The 13804-nt window shown below is 43.9% G+C and overlaps 1 protein-coding gene across 3 annotated transcripts in view; it reads right to left on the bottom strand.

Moving 5' to 3' along the window:
- The window catches only part of LOC149343230 (sodium-coupled monocarboxylate transporter 1-like), a 45249-nt gene that overhangs the window by 1826 nt on the left and 29619 nt on the right, over positions 1–13804 (bottom strand). For 2 of the 3 annotated variants that reach the window (XM_089545781.1, XM_089545780.1), the window contains exons 6-15: positions 13368–13522; positions 11907–12047; positions 10910–11039; positions 9262–9350; positions 7972–8084; positions 6419–6486; positions 4949–5035; positions 3705–3886; positions 1237–1340; positions 303–424 (exon numbers count right to left, since the gene is read on the bottom strand). In XM_089545781.1, the coding sequence (XP_089401907.1) occupies positions 303–424; positions 1237–1340; positions 3705–3886; positions 4949–5035; positions 6419–6486; positions 7972–8084; positions 9262–9350; positions 10910–11039; positions 11907–12047; positions 13368–13522 (1191 nt within the window). The remainder of the gene's footprint in view (positions 1–302; positions 425–1236; positions 1341–3704; positions 3887–4948; positions 5036–6418; positions 6487–7971; positions 8085–9261; positions 9351–10909; positions 11040–11906; positions 12048–13367; positions 13523–13804) is intronic. The other variant, XM_089545782.1, reaches the window with a different exon arrangement.

Genomic DNA, 13804 nt, shown 5'->3' with positions numbered 1-13804 from the left:
CGCCGGCTAAACAAGGGCTGCGATGAGCCTTGGACATCAGATGCGAGCTTGGTGAGATGCATTACACTGCCACTGCACTGAAACTGACGACATTTCCATTTCTAATGCGCTGTGCTCGTGGACGCTCATTGATTGAGGCGATGCTAGCGTCCAGTGCTGAAAGTTTGTTGAATCAGTTGCCTAATTACCGGGTTTTAGATGCTCACAGGCGTCACTGTAGAATTACTCGAAGGATGTCGCTTGTTACAACACGAAATAATATTTTATGGTTTCTTTTTGACAGATTTTTTAGCATTTCTTACGTAGTCCTTTCCGATGTTGAACCTCAGACGGCGTCTGAACTTTTCGGGGGCGAACCAGAAGATGACGTCTCCCACTTGACATATCAACTTCGGGTTCATTGTGTCGGCGCTTGATGAGGATGCTGCGGATACAAAAAAAAAAGTTTAAAAGAATGTATATGGCATTCACAGACGTCTGCCAATGGTTTGCAGTTAGTAAAGCATCTGCGTCGTTCTCTGAGTGCCAGTGGGAATTAACTGAATAAAAATCACAGGAACTGTTTTTTGAGTGATTTTTCGCGCATTATTATTTATTTATTTATTTATTTATTTATTTATTTATTTATTTATTTATTTATTTATTTATTTATTTATTTATTTATTTATTTATTTATTTATTTATTTATTTATTTATTTATTTATTTATGTGCAATGGTCTTGTTCAACACCAAAGCAGGTGTGTGAGTTATTCTCATGAACACTGTTTTTTCAAAGTTGTCAGTTGCCGTCAGTGACATCATGCGACTAACTTGAAGAATCTATTGTTTAATGCAATTTGGTTTCTAATAGAATTAATAGGCATTTAGAGCACGCAGTCGTCTGGCTGGAATTTTATATCAACAGAAAGATTGTCGATATTATTGTCTATGATGAAGAAGAAGAGAAGAGGGCGCAGTACGGACCCCTAGGGACCTCCGCTTTTTTCATTAATTCAGATTGTTATGACAGAGGGCGCCTGGAAATTAGCGTACGATTATAAGTATGCATACAGAAGTACCGCTGAACGGTTCATGGTGGGGAGTTCAGAACAGGATTCTCAAATAGTGCCGATCGCAGGCTAAATTTTCTTTGCATTATTGACATAGCGCAAGGCGAATGAAAATCCAGTTTACTGCCTTCTTTTCACTGCTTGGATAAAAACATCAAAAATAAACTGATGCTCAAGATCACTTACATGTGAAATAGCTCACAGGGACAGCAACCGCAATCAAGACGAACCATGCAAGCATGCTGTACCACAGCGTTGAGATAGCGTAGACGTCGGGCAGGAGTCCAAAGCTAAAAGGCAGGCAGGAGATGGAAGATTACTTAGATTTTTCAAGAGCATGCGAGTTGATAATATTTTTACAGCGCCTGCCCTAAAAATTATTAACATGATAGTGTAACAGGTCCGTTTGGTGGAAAACGCGGCAATGGCGTCGATGTGACTGGAAAATCATTTGTCGATAGGGTCGTGGCGTCACACATGACACCGCATATGTTAAAATATTTCATAACTTGTCATTATGAGGTCATAACTTGACTCAAACATTATTATAAAGCGCAATTAAGCAAAGCAAATAATTACTCTTTATAAAAATGGCTGTCAGGAGGTGGAAACGACCCTCTGACCCATAGGACACGCGACAGACATGCTACCACTGCGCCACAAAGGCACGTGTGGTAGACAGGGCTAAAAGGAAGTATGTGTCAATATCTATTATCAGGTGGTCTGATATGTTCGGCAATTAGTCAAGTGTCATTGGCGGCATCCTGGTTGCCGTCACTGACGTCGAGCAGCAGTGTGAAGTGAGCGTTGACGACAGTGGCAAGTACGAATGAGTACAAGGGGTCGGATTGGGAGAACATTGGAAAGGGGTGTGCATGGACGATGTTGTGCAATACAGGCGCATATGATAGCAATAAGTGTATCGACGTCTGATGAAGCTGTGGTTTATGGGGTTGAACGTCCCAAAGCGACTCAGGCTATGATGGACGCCGTAGTGCGCCAAGGTAACCGTAACCGACCGTAGGGACCCTTCAACGCTATCGCTTCAAAATCTTGAGGTGAAGTTAAGTGTTCCGAAAGTTTTTTATTGAATGACAAACGGATTGACGAAGAGTTAGCATAGGTGCAGCAACACGTACATTTTCAGGAGAACCGAAGAGGATGGGGGATCACCTAATTTGTCTGCCTCCTGGGGCAGAACATGTGCGCGAGAACATGTGGGCACCTTTCTTACAAAGTCTTTTGCTCGTTTATTTTTTACCGGGCATACTGCGATCGCCTCGAATAGCTGGCTCTTCACGAGGCATGGAGTGCCATGTATGTCCTTCGGATTGCTTTAAATACTTTCAACAGTCTTCTGGGCCCAGAGTGCCAAAACATGGCTTACGTAGAGTGCTCCTGGAATACCGAGCACCTTTATCGGTGCCTGCGATGATAGGCGAGTGTTCGTGCCTTAGTCATTCTCGTAAGAAATTACGTGATGGAAAGTTTAAAATATTTGTCTTGTGAAAGAAAAATAAAAATCCGCATTTAGTTGTATGCAGCGTCCAGATGGGACGAAAAAACTAGCGCAGTCTTTCCACGGTCTTTCCGTCTCGTCAGTTTAGCACCAGAAAAATGACTTCACCCCAGTAATGAACCAGCCCAGACGTCTTCTTTATCGAAGTTTCATGCTTTAGTTAAGTTGGCTCTGCCAGTAGCCCAAGTCGTTAGCTCAGTCATCAAGTGAAACGAAACAGACAGCCTTCTCCCCGGTTTTTACCACGAAAATTTTGCCCACCAGACCTTCTATGATGATATTGCAGAAGATGTCACCAGTTGTGTTGGGAGTGCACAAAATACTTAACCGCAGCTGAAATGCGTAGAAACTGTGGCATTGCTTGCGAGGCACCCTTTTACATATAGTACTGAAGCTTACGGAAGTAATAATTCTATGGAAACAGTCTGCTGAACTAGCTGCATCATCTCGTCAGAAAGAAGGAAGGAAAATGACGGTCGATTTCCCGGAGTTCGGCCAAATCTGAATCAGGCGCGCTAGCGCTACATGGCCATTTTTTTGCGTTGTTTATCGCCCACCGGCCACCTAGGTCAAGTGACCTTGTGACGTCATCACAACCTGCCAGGTGTATATACCTATATACACCCGGGCAGGTTGCTCAAAACCCGCTGGGCAGGTGGGCAGCCTGCCACTAAGCATACTTCAGACAAACACACAACGGCTAAATGCGAGGAATCTCCACTGTAAGTGCTAGCTCAGTAATAAGTTACGCACGCAAGATGCAGTATGCATACGCGCAGCTTCATAGGATGCATGCATCATCATCAAATTACAGATTACAGCTAACGAGTGAAGGATATCCCTGTGATGTACCTCGAGACGAACGCGTTCTCTAGCCACTGCTTGCAATCAGGCACACTATGCAAACATCCCGGCGTCATACCCTTCCTTTTGTTGAGCATTATTGCAGCCAGCTTACGTCAGCGGTAAGGTACTCTACCAGTAGTATAGCTGCATAAAAGTCCTTTTGTGCGCTTTAAAATTGAAGTCACATATGCTTCCAACATTCTCCTCGTCAGACCTACACTGGACGGTTTAGCATGACATCTAGTTGTACTTTCTGCGCAACCTTCACGACAATTTCATGAAGACTTACCCCACGTCTTCTTTAAGGACTCCTGTGACGTTCTCCAAGCCAACAGACGTTGCGTTTCGGATGTAGGCCGGACAGCCATTCATAGAAGACAGTGGCTTCTGAAGCGCCATGGAGCTCACGAACTGTCCCAGGTTGATCCAAAGGGAGAATCCCAGAGACACAAACAGGCCAGTGAGCGCTCCCTGCAGGAAAACACCGGTGTGTTAGGGTGGGACCGGTGTCTGGGTATTATGGGCAGCTTGCCTGGACTTCCTGGCACGTATGCAGCGTATGTAGAAAACACAAAGATAGGGATGATTCAAAGCTATGAATAAAGTCTTATTGCCAGTAGCAGCACGAGTATAGGAAAGCAAGAAAAAGGTTGCGCTTTGAGTTCGCGACAGCATTAATGTTTCATGCGTGGGAGTAGGTACTGATCTTCTGGGTTTATGAAAGAAGCGCCCATATTCCCGTGCCTCACGCACGTTCAAGATTAATTGAAACGATACCTTGGTAGCTGAAAAAAAAACCGCTATTTAATGTGTTGTTCATCGTCTAAAGGTAAAATGAAAAGAGACCTGAAGCGTGTTCGTGTTAAGAATATATGGCCGCCTGTACATCATACACATCTCTTTTTTTCTGGCCCTCTCACTGTCAAAGACGCAAATCACAGGGTAAGAAGCAATCATAGCTTGGTTTTTTTTTTTGCCCCGGTATTTTTTTTCTAGCTTCCATTTCTATAGAGCACCTTGGTGCCCCCCCCCCACCATTAACTTTATTTGCGCTGGAACCCAACGTTCACATTCTCCACCGGCAGGTGGCCCATTCTTCCTCACATACGTAGCCTATACGGGGCAAACTGCTTTTAAAAATCAGTGCGCTGGCTCCAAATAGGTGTAAGCAGCCAGCTCCGCTCACCTCATCGAACTGTGAGAAGAAAGATGAGAGATACTAAGTTGCTTCAAACTCTCGCCTTCAATCCCTAACCTCATGAAACCACTTAGCCAATGTTTCTTAATGCTTTGTCGGTTCTCTTGTGTCACAACCAGTACCAAAGTTGAACGTCTTAAGGCAACTAGCACGCACCTCATTTAGAAAACGTGAGGTTTACATAAGACATCTGCAATTTAGAGATCGGATAGCGCATATTTATTATCTCCGCGCTGAAAATGCGTGTTATGCAAATGAGCTTTGGTCTCTTGTTACTAGGCTTTCTCTGCGTCCAAGTTAGTGTTCTGCGACAAGACAAATTATCCATTTCTCACCTTGCTGTTGGCACACGGCATGAACATCCCCAGAGTGAACAGGCCCAACAGCGGACCTCCGATGGAGCTGTTGATGACCTGTGATGCCTGTTGGAGGTCGGCAGAAAAGAGGAGCGTGTCGACAGAGCAGCGATCGATCATTTGGAAATCGTTAAAATTTCTGCATTCCATCATGATACACGAAGCTTAGCCCTACCTGTGTTTAATTAAGGTGTTTTAGCTAGCAGAAATCAGAGTAGTTACATGCGAAAACGAGGGTGGTTACTAGTTTTTTCTTTGCCACACTAAGTGTCGTCTTATTTTAATTCTCAAAGTACATTAAGTGTCGTCGATGTGAATTACCTAACATAGGTGTCGTTGACGTGAATTACCTAACATTTTTGTTTCCTTTTTCCGCAACAGCGTTCGGCGACAGTGGCAAATGCGGGGGTAGAGCACCTATGCTGCTTTATTTCGGTGGAACTGCGTCACAAGGCTGTGATCTAACTTAACCAGAGGGTTAGTGGCAGAAAATGCGTGAACCGATGGTTGCTATTGTGCCTTGAAGAAGCTGCGAGTCCGACTCTGCACTAAGAAGCTTAAGCATCACCAAGTAGTGCTTTGATACCTGCTTGCTGAAAACATAATTGTGCAATGAGAAGCAACTTACATTTCCGTCATAGTCCGGGTTTTGCATTCGGGGCGCTCACGAGGTGTTTTTCGAAGCTCGTCGATTGCGTACGAACTCGGTAAGGACGCCGCAAGCGAGGCACGCTCCACAAATATCGCGCCTAAAAGGAAACGAAAGCTACTAGTGAATTCGTCACGTGTGCCTGCAACTAAAGATGAACCAATATGTCCCTTTTTTTGGAGTTGTACTCTAGACACTAACTAGAAATATATCAGGATGCTTTCTATAGAGGGCCACCATGTATTGGTCAGTCAGTTCTCATGTCCCTCTGTAGCCTCCTCTGCTGCTTTATTTGCTCCCTGTTCCTTAGCTCTTTCCTGAACAAATAAAATTTTTGAATGCAATATTTTCTCGGTGACAGGATCTTTAACATTCCTTGCTTAAGCAGTTGCATGCGAAAAGTTACCTTCCTAATGTATGCTTTGATAGTTACTCTCCACACAACTGCAGCTGAACATTTCGTTTTCCTACATTTTCTACCATATCTAATTGCCCCTAAAGCGCTCACGTTACGCCTAGCAGTCGAATGTGGAATAATATGGCAGGAACAGTGACCTATGTGAAGAAAGCATCTCTCTTCTTTTTACCGACTGGAAGCTTTACCCTCGATAATTTTTGAGTCAGCGCTAAGGACATGTAAATAAGCGTAAACGTGCGGCACTGCGGCGTCCTTTCCAGAGATCGTCCCTCCCTCTATGGGAGAACAGAGGAGGAGGTCTGCAGGCCGGCTCCGACAAAGGCACCCCTCGAACGCCCAGGAGGCATAACTCCGGCCGACGGAAGCGCAAGCGTCTACTCACGGCCAGCACGTTGCCCATGCGCGAAGCAATGCCCACCAGGCCGATCGTCAGCAGGCCGAAGAACACGCCTGCGAGAGGCAGACACACCGCGCGCCATCTCTCGTTAGCTGGCGCAGGAATTGAAACGGTTTCTTCTTAGCCAAATCATACCGTAAAAAGGGAGCTAGCTCAAACTAATTTTTTTACTGAACTGATTTCGTATACACCTAGCTTTCCATTGTACCGCCACCGTTCTAATCTGCATACACAGAAAGTCTGGACAAAAGCATTTTTCAACGGGAAAGAGTTTATGAACGCAATTTTTTTATATATTGCATGATTTCATTGTAAAAGTCAATATATCCAGGGACTGCCCGGACGGCAGGCTTGCATTCCTTTGCTATTAACGTTTTTTCTATCGTCAAAAACGTTCCCCATTGCTTTTCTAAGAGACTTAACTGCTCGATTCGGGCGCTGGAAAAAATTTAAAAGAAAGATTTTGCAACGCATCTGAAGAATGGACCATTACCTTCAGATTTCTATAGCAGTACATTACAATATTCCAATATTCAACATTTTTGTCCAAGTATGCTTGATATGTATCTTCTCAAGTATCGTGTTTTGTGACAAAATTTTCCCACTGAACACCTCGCACCTCGATTTTCTAGAGCACTTATGACATCCTATATAATCTGAACGCTTAATAAAGCAGCACTAAACAACCTGCAAGTGAATGCACTGAGAGCACAGAGTAACTTTCGTCAACTGCACGTTACTTTTCAGGCCTCCCCGCCTGTGTTTACCCGTCAGCACTTAACCAAACTGCGCACGATGCCAAACTCGCACGGCGCAAACTGCCTTGTGGTATAGTTACACAGGCACGCAAGGGACTGATCAAGAACAGTTGAACGTTATGTTCACTTATGCCCCCACAGCGGTGTTAGGTACCGTCGAGGGCAAAAGTAAGAGGCCCCCCTCCAAGTTGCGACAAGTGCCACTCTGCGTGGGAGCGCCACCTGACAAAGTATTTCTGGTGTAGAGACCGACGCAATAGGCCCGTTTCGAGACCAGAAGCGCTTTGTCAAGTGGCGCCCCCACGCGGCATCGCAGAGTGGCACTTGTCGGAACTTGTAGGGGCGTCTGTTACTTTTGAACCCCGGTGGTGCATTATTACATATGCGCTCCCACTCATGCCGACGTGGCATTGAAACATAAAAAAATAGCCGGTGGCAATAATTAGAGCAAACTGAAAAGCCAGTATAAATGCGCAAAGAAGTCAAATTAAATCAGATATTTATTTTGTACCCCTTCCGGAGAATTAGAAACACTAACCCCTCATTTGCATGACAGGGTGAACTGCAAGTAAAGAATCCGGACGTAAATGCTGACGATACTAAATGACTATGGGGCCAACACATGCAGCGAAAAATTTTGGAGTCATCTTAACATTGGTCACATTGCAGGAAGAGCACCTGCATCTGAATTTCCTAAATTATTCCCCCTTTTATTGCAAAAAAGGAAAGTGGAAAGTTTTCCTCTTTCAAAGCTGCGGCACCAGACACATCAGCACTCACCTAACGCTACGATAATCTTGGCCCCAGTTCGGTCCGGAATGCCGGGTTTGATGATGGCAATGACGTCCACGTATGACACAGCGCAGAGGGCGTTGACTCCCGATGATATGGAGCTACATAAAAGGTCATCGCACAAAGGCTAAGCCATACACACTGCAATGAAAGCTGAACGCGCAAGTTGTAACTTGGCAAGCCATTTTTATTTATTAGTTACTTCATCGTCCTGTAGAGCATTACAGCAGGAGGGCTATATATGTTAAATACGAACAAGAAGAAATTATTTTGAAGCATAGAAAATACATCTTTTGATGTGATATATAGAGTGCTGGAGGGCCCAACATTCCAATCTTGGACAATTCTAACAAAAAAGATCCAGATACAACGTTGCCCTTATGACAAAATTCCCTAACTTTCAAACAGTTGTCCAGTCACACTGATGTATAATTTAGTGCCTGACTCTATTTTTTGCTGTTTATGACCATTTTATAATAGAACAGTAAGTATTGTAGAAAAATTTTAATCTGATATTTATTCGGCGGTATTTCAGCTCCTTCCATTTAAGTTTAAGTCTTTCAGTCGTGTTAAGTTCCCGTCTATAGTTTATAGAATAAACCCGGCTGCTTTATTCCAAATTTTTCTTTCTTAGAAGCTCAGATGTATATGGCTCCCAACAAACACACTCCTTTTCAAGTATTTGGTTTGCATAACTGAATTACAGCTGTGTTTTTAAGTTAATGGTACAATGAATAAAAAACATAATATGTAAGCTATTTATAGAATAAGTCAGTAAACAAGCGAAGAGGTTAACCTGGGGCCAAACAGAGCGAGTGCAGTGTTTACAAGGTCTAGCTCCAATATGCACAAGCTTAAGAAGAAATTGAACTACATTCAAACGATTCAAGGTTTCCTCCCTTTCCGTAATGCCCTTGGGGCTTCTGTTAGTTATATTATTAGTTATTATTAGTTATTATTAGTTATATTTGTTATTATTAGTTATATTGTTCCGCCATTCACAGAACTCGTGCGGCTGTTGCCCGAGTTTCCTAGCATGAATACGGACCAAGTCTTGAGACTGTGCTGTTACTCGATACGGTGGGAATGCTTTTATGAAGGCTAATCATGTCAAAGAATATTGCCTGATCTCTATTTATTCGCCTAAGTGGCACCGAAATTATTTGTCGGCTCTTGAATGAGGCAATGTCATGTAACACTCTTGTGTTACATGGCATCGTAGAGTGTTCTACAATGTTCTCAGACGCTATATAAAAATGCAACGAAATCAATTTTCACCTTAGCGAGGCGGCAAAGATGCCCGCGACAAACAGGCCAGGAACACCGGTCATCTTTCCCAGCACGTCCATCACAAAGTAAGGCAGCAGCTACGAGTGCAAAGAACGGAGAACTTCGTTAACTCCCTAAGGCGCCGCTACTGCGACCGTGATAGCATAGTCAAACCGGTAGAATTATATGTTACTTGAAAACATCGCTCATTACATGTTAGATGTAAAGCAACGCACTCAAAGGATTCTTCAAGCTGTTTGTACCAAACCAGAAGGGTTTGGTCCGGACTGGACGGGGATAAAACATTGTTATTGTTATATAACAGTACATGACTGTAACAAATTCGTTATATGCCTGTTTGCTAACAGGGATAAGCTACCACGGTGGCTGAGTTGGGTGCACGGCGAGCTGACCCGAAAGAGGGGAGTTCGGTCCCGGCCATGTCGGTCGCATTTCAATGGAGGCGAAATGCTAGAGGCGCATGTACTGTGCGGTATCAGTGCATGTTAAAGAGCCCCAGGAGGACAGAATTTTCCGGAGCCCTTTATAGCGGCGACCTTCATAGCCTGAATCGCTTTCGAACGTTAAGTTCCATAGTCAATGATCCAAACTGATGGGAGAGAACACAAAATAAAGTTTTGGGGGCTCAGAAAAACGCTTCTATGCGAAAAACCGTTCGGTCTTTAGGATAAACATTTGTTATTTCTGCCCAAATGCATGTTGTATATTTTCCATAAACAAAGATAAATGGGAAAGTTCCCGACTTTTACCCACGATCGGAAAGCACACACATAAAAACACAAAGCCGAATTTCTATGCTCCGCAATCCGTGCACTGAGTGGCTGAATGTGTACTGACATCAGCCTGTCAGTCTCGGCTGCGCATTGCGTTGCGAGCAATATTGACAATAATTAGGTCTAACTGTCTAGAACAAAGCCCTGAGAGCTCGACAGCAGCTCAGGTTTCGCAGATCTGTTCATGGTGCGGCAAAAGAGACGGCCAACAAAACTTTGATTCACAAGAAAGCACTTAACAGCAGCCCTGCAACAAGTGATGGATAGTTCGGCCGCTCCGACCGCATACGAGCGGCTCGCACAATATCGAACGTTACTGTCGTGCTTATACCAGGATAAAGAGCCGTGCTGTACTACACTCTTATTGCAGTACAGCAAATGTGTGATGTCCACGTATTAGCACTCCGAAAAAACGACGCTCAACCAGTGCTTACCTAAAACCGACAAGCTTTTGTGATCTTATTCCTGCTGCTGCCTCCATGAACAGCATTTTCAGAACGTTCTATGGGCCAAAAGTACGATTCCTTCTCTACTGAGATCCGCTCTCAAGGTATGAACAGATCGTAAGTGGACCCGAAAAAATAACATGCTGTACTACCGCGACTCGTCTCTGTATATATGCATTGAGTGAGGCTAAGAATATAATGCTTCTTAACTGGCATGCGGTGTCTATTTAGAACCTTGAGCATAGCAAAAAGTTTCATCGCACTGCTCGGCGGCTGTATTCGTAACGAGTGAAGTCGCCTAGGTTTTTACAGGTACTGACATTCACATGCCAGTCCGCTACTTGTCAGCGAGTAGTTTTCGTACTGGATTCAGCCTCATAAACCAAACATTCCATCAATCGGTGACCAAGGGCTAACCTGGTCATCGGTGGAAATTTGTTGAGCGGCAACGGGATCGCAGGTGGCATATTTCACGTAGACCAGCAGACCCGCGAGGCAGCTCAGAGAGAGTACGGTGCACAGCAAAGGAAAGTTGAACCACACGACACTGCAGGCAAAGGAATATGAGGGACCAAGAAATTAAAGCAGGCACCGTGAAAAATTAATCTTCCTTCAATGAACGTGTACTTTCTAATTAGAATAGCCACACAGAAATCAATGTGATTAACCTGCGAAGAAAACCGACAGCACTGTAAGGATTCCATGTACATAACTCAGTGCATTTGCAATACACCAAGTATTGGTGTACATAAACCTAGAACAATTTGGAAGGCTAGTTGGTGGCTCAGGGCAAGAAAGCGCAAACGAATGGAGCGAAATCGTAGAGCTCTGTACTGTCCACTTCATTCCTTTTGTCTGCGTCTTTTTGCTTTGCAGCCTTCAACCAAAGGCACGAAAAACGAACAATTGTTGTCGGTAAATTGCTTGCACTGCGCCATTTGGTAAGTCGTTTGGTGGTTGAAGGCACGTATACTTCTTCGACTGAAAGAAATGAGTACGCACTTAATCATTCTACATTAAAATCTTGCTTTTTAATAAGCTTCTCATTGACACAATTTAGTCATTTCTACATATGTCACGCCCGCATGACACATCTTAAACATTGTAATGGCTCAAGGAGGTCTGCGCTGGCCTAAATTTATTTTGCACGGTTCCTCCTTCACAATTAGTTACTTTTCTTTTCATATAAAGACTTGCGGTATTTTGTTATTATGCAAGTATTCTCAAAAGTTCATGGTTTTTATAGAAATCCTCCGAGGTGGAGCAGGTAGACGCTAATGAGAAATTACTCCTTTTACATTCTCTAAAGTTACAATACGAATCCCTCTTGGTCGTTTCCTCACTTATTCGTTAGCTAAGAAACCGCTTCTCGGAGCTGCCGCTAGGGTGTTCAGGTAAGGCCGAGTGTACTCACAACTTGGCCTGGCTCAGAGTCGGCACCGTGAGGTAGCGCAGCACCATCATGTGGTTGGTAGCGTAGCTGGCGGCGTTGGAAAAGAAAGCTCCGATGGCCAATCCCCACACGGTGTAGTGAATCGTCGGATTCGGGTCGATGCTGCGCAGTTGTGTTAACTAAAATCAACACCCTCACGCCCCAAATACCATCATAACCAAAAATTATGTTCAAGTAGGTTTCTCGGAAGGGAAACTGAATTTTTTTTTTTTTGGCATATCGCAAGATTGCGCCATAACATAAACATTACCGAAGACATCTCCTCAGAACGCTGGCAGTTTTCTGTTATTCATTGTCAGAAACGTACCTCACTGGTTTTCTAAGCAGTCTTAACTACTCGTTGCGAGGGCTGGATAAACATTAAACAATATTTTGCGGCTCATAAAAAGATTTTAACACTCCCATGAATATGTTCCTAACAGTATCTAACAATATTACATACTTAGATCATAGATATTATCAAAACGCATCTCGCTGGCTTTCTATGGCAGTCGTAACAACTCGCTACAAAATACACCTTCCAAGAGAAACCTTGAAATTAAAACTTTTGGTACCCATCAGATTATTAGATCATTCCCATAAATATCTTCAAAGCAGTATTTTATAACATTTCACAGTTGTCTCCCAATTAAAAGTGATATACAAGAAATATGGACTCTGAGACTACGGCTGAGCTCGTCAGTACATCGTTCCATGGGTGAGTGACTTCGCGCGATATTTATGCAATCCTATTTATGGAATAAGGGTTCAAAAAGCAAGCCCGCAAATAAAGCAAAGACATGATCCTAGTACGTAGCTCGTTGCGTGAAAACTGAACAGTACACGGCGCCGCGATCTAATTACATCAGTTGCGTAGACACTGAAAATTCAGGGGTGGTATTCTTTTGCACAGAAATGGCAGAGAAGTGCTGAGACGCACACAAGGGATGCTTATAAATTCTGCGTAAACACTGAAGCTCTTCGACCTCAGAGCCAGTTCTGTATTGTATCCCCTTTTGCCCGGTCCATGACTCACTGAGCACGCAAAAACAGGGGTTGAACCGCAATAAAATCCTACTTAAGCATTATAAATACGCTCACACACTCTTGTTTAATTGTTTTTGGACAAATTCTTCTTCTGGAAACGGTTCATTCGACGTGAAAGAGCAGTTGGGGTGATTAAGAAATCATGCCTCAGGTGCTTCGTGTATTCTCTGGATGGCGATACAATTCGCAGCGCTCGGAGAATAGGTGGATGATGACACAAACATAAGTTTGCAGGGAAAAGGGGAAATGCAGCCAAATCCTAGAAGGTATATTTCTATGGTTAAAGTTTTTATCACACGATTACGAGGACCATACTTATGTGGAACATAGTCACAGCCATTTCGCTTGGTGGCGTATGTATCGCACAAAGATAAAGACTTTGTCGGAAGAGCTCACACGTCGAACTGTACGTGTCCACCACTGAGTGAGGTCTTCCAGACGGCCTGCATTCCTCCCATTTGTTGCACCCCCAGTGCCACCACGACCACCATGGCCAATATTGTCACCACGGCCTGGAAAGTGTCTGTCAGCACGACTGCCTTGATGCCGCCCTGCGAAGCGCCACGCACACCAACTGAGCCCCACGGGGGTACATAATGCATCGTCCAATTAAATGCTACCTAAAAGATTCAAGCTTCATAACATAAAACCTAACTAAGAAATATAAACAGCTGCAATGTTTTTCAGGGCTTAGAGGTGCCACCCTGATGATGGTGCGACGAACTTTACCCCACAATTCAGATCAAAATATTTGTGCATTGCTCTCACCCTTACACGAGAAACAGCATCCTACCCAATGTTTTAGAAAGACGTGTTTAAATGTTCACTGCTAT

The sequence above is a fragment of the Amblyomma mixtum genome, chromosome 5 (assembly GCF_055824585.1).
Source record: "Amblyomma mixtum isolate Tamu chromosome 5, ASM5582458v1, whole genome shotgun sequence".
Lineage (NCBI taxonomy): Eukaryota > Metazoa > Arthropoda > Arachnida > Ixodida > Ixodidae > Amblyomma > Amblyomma mixtum.
This window is presented reverse-complemented; position numbering and strand designations above follow the sequence as displayed.